The sequence below is a fragment of the Rhynchophorus ferrugineus genome, unplaced genomic scaffold, assembly GCF_030347505.1.
Source record: "Rhynchophorus ferrugineus isolate W39M unplaced genomic scaffold, kcgeb_rfMv2 rfM8, whole genome shotgun sequence".
NCBI lineage: Eukaryota > Metazoa > Arthropoda > Insecta > Coleoptera > Curculionidae > Rhynchophorus > Rhynchophorus ferrugineus.
The window spans coordinates 38,204,504-38,210,858 of record NW_027472587.1 but is presented as its reverse complement, the minus strand read 5'-3'; the positions used below and the strand labels follow the sequence as shown (position 1 = coordinate 38,210,858).

Below are 6,355 nucleotides of genomic sequence, written 5' to 3'. Positions count from 1 at the left end.
ATATATATATATATATATATATATATATATAAACAAAAACAAAAAAAACAATTATGAACTCTATTCTAGGCAAAATTGAAATATCTATAATTCTTCTATAACGCCTTCCCATATTTGTTTAATGCCATCAATTTTATGGGATCTATTACAGTTCTAATTTATCCTGATATATTGAAGGTAAACTTTATATCCTTTCCTATTGACATTGCATTAACTTCATTAGACCAAAAATACAATCACACCTCATAATAACTTTAAAAATTTGGTCTTGAAACTATTATGGATTGGACAGTTGAAACACTAAAAATGTATGTGTTTTTTTGAAGATATTTAGATTTTAGAGTATTTAATCTGTGGAACTACTTAATATAGAATGTAGACAAATATTGCATGTTGTCTCTTTTTCAGAAGTTTTGTTAAATAGCCTGAAATAAAACTAAAATATAATATTAGACTCTTATTTTTCTCATAGCAAAGTTCTCTGAAATTGAAAATATAGACTCTACTGGTGATTTAACAACCTCAAGTGGTACTAGATCTCTCGTTAAAAAAGAATATAAGTTATCTAACATGTTCATCTTCTTTACAATTTTCTTCGGGAGAATGATGTGAAAAAAGTGATGATGTGGCTTTTTAAAGATTTCTCAAACTCATTACAATACGAAACGATGTAATTTCCGTAGTAGATTTTTACCCAGGTACACTACATCTTTTACTACACTGACGCATTGTCATCAATTTGTATATCATTACTCCATAATAATTAATAGAAAACAGAAAATAAGCACAACGTAAAACGAAGATTTCTGGATCTAAACAAGAACATAAAAACCAAAACTTTCAAACAACAAACTAAAAAATGGAAGCCCATAGAACATGCTGACTTCACACAATTTGATCGACCAATCACGTTCCATGTTAGTGGCGGCACCAGGAATTTAAACTAGCCAATCACAATTTGCGATCGCAGCGCTACCGTTGATTAAACTAAACAAAACATTTCCCCAAGGTCGCCTATACCGTGAATTTCTATTTTTTCTATGCACAAGACTGCCTGATAGAAATGGCTGTTTTTACGATTAAGTTATAGACTGATAATTTCGATTAATAATAGAAAAATTAACATATATAGATTACTATGAATCTAATAATTTGATAGTTTTCCTTTGTGAATTAGGTATATAGGGATAATAATAAAATTTGGTAAGTTTTGATTAATAATTTAAGGTTAAGTTAACCTCTACTTTGTTATTTTATAGCTAGGGTTATAATATAAAAAGATATTTATTATTTGTAACATATTCGAAGGCTATTAGGAAATATGTACAGAAATATTAACATAACATTAACAAAATTAGGAGTCAGAATGAACTAACAGCCGAATGAAAGTACAGGAATGGAGTACAAATGGAAAACTAAATATGCTGTCTTTTTCAAACAAAAAGGTAAATATTTACGGTATAAATATATAAGTAGTGCTTATATTTATTCGGCTGTTAGTTAATATATTGGTGTCTGTAAGGGCATGGAGTATTAAAACAAGACTTTACTGTAGGGTTTACGAATAGTATAGTGGAAGAGAAGTTAAAAGCCTACCCAAGCATAATGTGTTGATTGAACTCATGGTACAAATAAAAAAGAAATGGATCTGACTATCATACTTATAAAACATGATAGATATAGTGGTTTTCCATTCTAAGAAGCATAATAACGGAGACAGAAATAGGGAAAATGTGTGGAATTAGTCAAGTCATATATGGTAAGATTTCACGAAATGGGTGTAATGGAATTTATAAATGACTTAACAAGGTACATATAATTTTACGGTAATAGACTGTATATTTATGTTGTTTTTAGGTATTACTTAAGAGGTGAGGAGTGAATTAAAATGTGGGGCACTGCTATCGCAAAAATACAGGTGTAAATACCAACATGGCAATAGTCTCTCAATAATTTGTTGACGATAAATCATTTGCAGAGAAAATGTATGATGACAGTGAAAAAGCTACTAGATGTCTATTTATCCTTATATTTATATTTTTAGAGTTTAAATAATAGTTTCGTTCATTAAGTGTTAATCATAACATTAAGAATAAATCACAATTTCTTCAAATTAAATTTGAACTGCTTTTTTGTTTCTCTTTAATAGGTAGTTTTGATTATATCTAATTTTAATAAAGTATTACTAACATTTACAATAAAAGAATGATACTAAAATAATTACTAATTATTTTTGTTAATATAGGTAATTTTTTTATACAAGGTTCTGTTTCCTTTTCTTTCTGCATTTCTTTATTGGCTTTTCATTTTAACCTGGCGAATAGCTATTAACAATTGGTATTTAAGTGCTTGCTATATCTTATCTATATTTGATATCTACAATTAGAGTAGAAAAGTAAACATACTTAAGTATAAAAATTGTTAAATATTGCCTTTGTCATGGCTTCCTACCCAATTCCTTCTTGTTTGTAAAAGACAGCATATTGTATTTCATTCGTTTACTTTCATATTTTTCTTAATATTGTTAATGTTGTGTTAATATTTTTGTACAGATTTCCTAATACTCTTTGGACATGTTACAAATAATAAATGTCCTTTTATATTATACTCCAAGCTATAAAATAACAAAGTAGAGAGTAACTTAACCTTAAATTATTAATCAAAACTTACTAAATTTTATTATTACCCCCATATATATAATTCACAAAGAAAAATTGTATCAAATTATTGGATTCATAGTTATCCATATACGTTAATTTTTCTATTAATAATCAAAATTATCCGTCAATAACCTACTCGTAAACAACACTATTCTAATAAGGTGGAGTTCTGTCAATTATTCGCGCTCTGACGAATTTAAACAAGTTTCGGAAAAGCGCATGTGCAGTGTGAACAAATGAAATTTTAGCTCTGTCGACTTTTAGTGTCGTCTGTTCTCTATAGAGGGCACATTGAAAATGGCGTTCAAAATAAACAAACCATTAGATTGAAATGAATCAATCAGATCCCGTCGCAGCTCTTAGCATAGGGAATAAAATAAGTAATATGTTAAAGGTAGTGACATTTTGTATTGTAGTACTCAATACTTTATGTTTAAATTCTAATAAAGTTTTAAAATGTATTGAGATCGGTAACATCTCGCTTAGGATGATTATGTCTTGCCTTTTTTGTTTCATGTGAAACAGAAGAAAAAGTTTGTGCATCCTCGTCACACTTATGTAACTATAGGAAAAATAATTTTATGCATGTATTGATGAATAAATTCGACTGTGAAAGTATGCAACAGTTAGAAAATTGAATATGAACTTCTTCTATGTTTTGTGTTTATAGATTAAATTTGTTGGTTACTATTTTCATAAAACTAATTTTTAATCACAGAATATTTGTAGTATTTTTATGTATCGAATAGTTGTGATGTACGGGACTTATCGATTTTTCGACAAATTTTCACTCGATTATTCCCAATACTATAATTAACGTTAACTAAAAGTATTTTTCAAATACAAAATAAAGAAATACTAGTAAGCTAAAGTACTATATAGATATCCTGTGTTCAGGAACAAAATGCCTTATAATGGTGAAGACCTTTTAAATGTATTTAAAGATCTAAATATTGATATACGTGAACTAAATCCTAACGTAATTAAAGCTTGGTTTGATACAGATTGTAAAAATACATTAAATTTATTACAATGGATGTGTTATTCCTTATCAAATGTGAACTACGTATCGCCATTAGAAAAAGCAGAGTAACTTTGTATGGAATTAAAATAAAATCGTTTGTACTAATTATTTGTCTTTTCAGGTACGATGAATTAGAAAAACACTATAACGATGAGGAATGTAATGCACAACTTACCCAAATTGATTACAATTATTTAGATATCTTTGAACCCAAACAGAATGAGACTGAAATATCACTAATTGAAGATGAAATAAGATTTTTAGAAGACGATAGTAAAACTTTAGATACTTTACTTAAATCTTATGAGTATGGATTATATATTATATCTTAAATTTATTGATTAATGTTTTTATAGGAATTTGAATAACAGTTTGTCTACTGAACTTACCCTCAAAACCAAAGAAGAAATTCAATCTGTTGTTGAATGCAAGAAGGCACAACAAGACTGTGTTGGTTTATGTAACAAACTTGATGACACGGTCAGGAAAATTCAAAAGAGATTCCTAGTATATGTATGTTATCTTACGAATCAGGATTATTGGTTTAGTTAAGACATTTTAGGATTGCGATGAACATTTTGTTAATTTTGTTGATAAAAAACAATATGAAGAAAATCTGGAACATTTCTGCTCTTTTCTAATATCACAAATGCAGATTGATAAAACTTTTTTAGAGATAACTGATGATGCTTTTACAGATTCTCTTGAAATTTGCAAAAAGAGGTTTGTTGTTTAGGTTTAAATTAAGATAGCTCTTGATTTAATATGCATTTTTAGAATTATACATAGTTATCAAATTTATTTTGGAAACAAAATTGAGATAGAAACATGTAAGGAAATAGAAAACTTTTTGGACAATGTGGATATTGGGAAAATTAAAAGTAGGGTCAGGTAATACTATTTCTAAATTGACATTTAAGCAAAATCTTTATAGATATTTTTAGCAATTCCTTAAATGAAATAACAATAATTGAAACAAAGGAAAGATACAAGATAGGACTCTATACTGCATTAGATAATATGATTCTAAATCTAGCTGATAGCCATTTGAAACAAACTACAATTCGATATGCATTAAATGAACTTGAAGAATATGAGTAAATCATTGTATTGATGTAAATATCATATAATTTTGTTTTAATATATTTTAGGGAAAAATCTCAAAATATATCAAACATGTATGAGAACCTTTTAAAATTCTTTTCCTATTATGTCTTAACAAATTGCTTACAGCAGGAAGACAAAAAAGATATTGAATATATTAGCAGTTTCTATCAACAACTGCTAAAATATGTAAATGAAGATTTGTTTTACTGCCAACAAAGAACGGTAAGTAATATAGCCATGTCTATAATATATTTGATAGTATAATTTTTTCTTAGGATTACATGAGAAATATCATTAAAAGTTATGCATCAGATATGAATCCGAAGAAAAATTTGCTCTCATTTATAGCAAGCACATTCAACACAGATGATAATATACAAGATATTTATAGTTGTGTTGAAAAATTCAATAATGAATTGAATAGATTGGAGTGTCAAATATACTCTATTGATATTAAGAGTGATATGGATAAGTTAAAGCCCTTGTTAGTAAGATAAACATTGTTGATATGACTTATCGATACAATACATTATTTAGGCATGATGATCTAAATATCTTAAACAAGTTTTTGCGGTCAGGCCCATCAGAAAGAATTGTAGTGGTCCCAGTGGAACTGAGAGAGATTTGGCTAGAAATAGAGGACCATATTAAAAAAGAAAGTGCAAGTATTAAGCAGGCTGTAGATTTATCACAAAAAACTGTAAGTATTATTGTTTATACACAGTGAAACCATGTTTCGATTGGGTATTATATCATTTTAGAAATGCAACAAGCGTCAAACCAGTTTGAAACAGCTTTGGATGAGTTTTCTTATCAATCCTACTAAAGTCAAAACCATATTACAACTAGCAGAACAAGAGTTCAAAAAAAGAACTGATGAGTATTTTTAATACTGTCATTATTAAACATTCTTATTTGGCATATTAGGGTAATTTTCACAGGCAGGAAACTAACTATTGTAAATTTTCTTTTTTCAAATGATTTTTATTTTTAATATGTAAAAATTAGTTTCACCTACGTGGAATTACCTATATTAGTATAAATTGTTTTGTTATGTATTTATATGATGACCAGTTTCATATTTTCAATAAAAAATTATTATTAAAAATGCTTTTTATATGGTTGTTGTAAAAAGTTGTAAACAAAAAGTAAAGGTTAATGTGGCACCATTGCGATGTGCTGACATCGTACATTTTAATAAGGAGCATTGGCTGTTTCAGCTCCGTGCACATCACATATGATGTCGAATATACCGCCAAATGCAGTTTGTAAAATTGTAACGTTCGTTTTAAACTCGGGGTGGATTTTTCTTTCTTATTTTACCATAGTTAAAAAGAGACAGGCAGTTCTTTCGGCAATATTGCGAAGTGCTGACGTCATAAATTTTAATGATATGCATTGGCTGTTTTATTGCATAGACTATATCGAAGTAAGCTTTGTATGACATATCAATAACATTCCTTAATAAGTGTTTTTGTGTTTTGTGCGTGTGTCAGTATTGTTTAGTGTTTCTCAAATAAACATAAGTATGACAAGGTAGGATATGTAATTGAATATCATAAAT

The 6,355-nt window shown here is 28.0% G+C and overlaps 2 protein-coding genes and 1 long non-coding RNA gene across 3 annotated transcripts in view; all 3 read left to right on the top strand.

Moving 5' to 3' along the window:
- Positions 1–1,039: 1,039 nt before the first annotated feature.
- Positions 1,040–2,118, top strand: LOC143201381 (uncharacterized). Its single transcript, XR_013006941.1, has 4 exons — positions 1,040–1,203; positions 1,260–1,445; positions 1,556–1,759; positions 1,858–2,118. It is a non-coding gene; the product is annotated as an uncharacterized LOC143201381 (long non-coding RNA).
- Positions 2,119–3,271: 1,153 nt separating this feature from the next.
- Positions 3,272–5,899, top strand: LOC143201380 (uncharacterized). The gene is made up of 10 exons (XM_076412391.1): positions 3,272–3,749; positions 3,806–3,991; positions 4,041–4,197; positions 4,247–4,407; positions 4,462–4,575; positions 4,629–4,781; positions 4,836–5,013; positions 5,067–5,275; positions 5,329–5,491; positions 5,553–5,899. Exons 1-10 carry the CDS (start codon positions 3,565–3,567, stop codon positions 5,679–5,681), a joined length of 1,635 nt encoding a protein of 544 aa, XP_076268506.1. The 5' UTR covers positions 3,272–3,564; the 3' UTR covers positions 5,682–5,899.
- Positions 5,900–6,308: 409 nt separating this feature from the next.
- LOC143201210 (CDAN1-interacting nuclease 1) overlaps positions 6,309–6,355 on the top strand; it is a 188,988-nt gene continuing 188,941 nt past the window's right edge. Inside the window, exon 1 of the mRNA XM_076412131.1 lies at positions 6,309–6,327. The gene's annotated coding sequence lies outside the window, so the exon portion shown is untranslated. The remainder of the gene's footprint in view (positions 6,328–6,355) is intronic.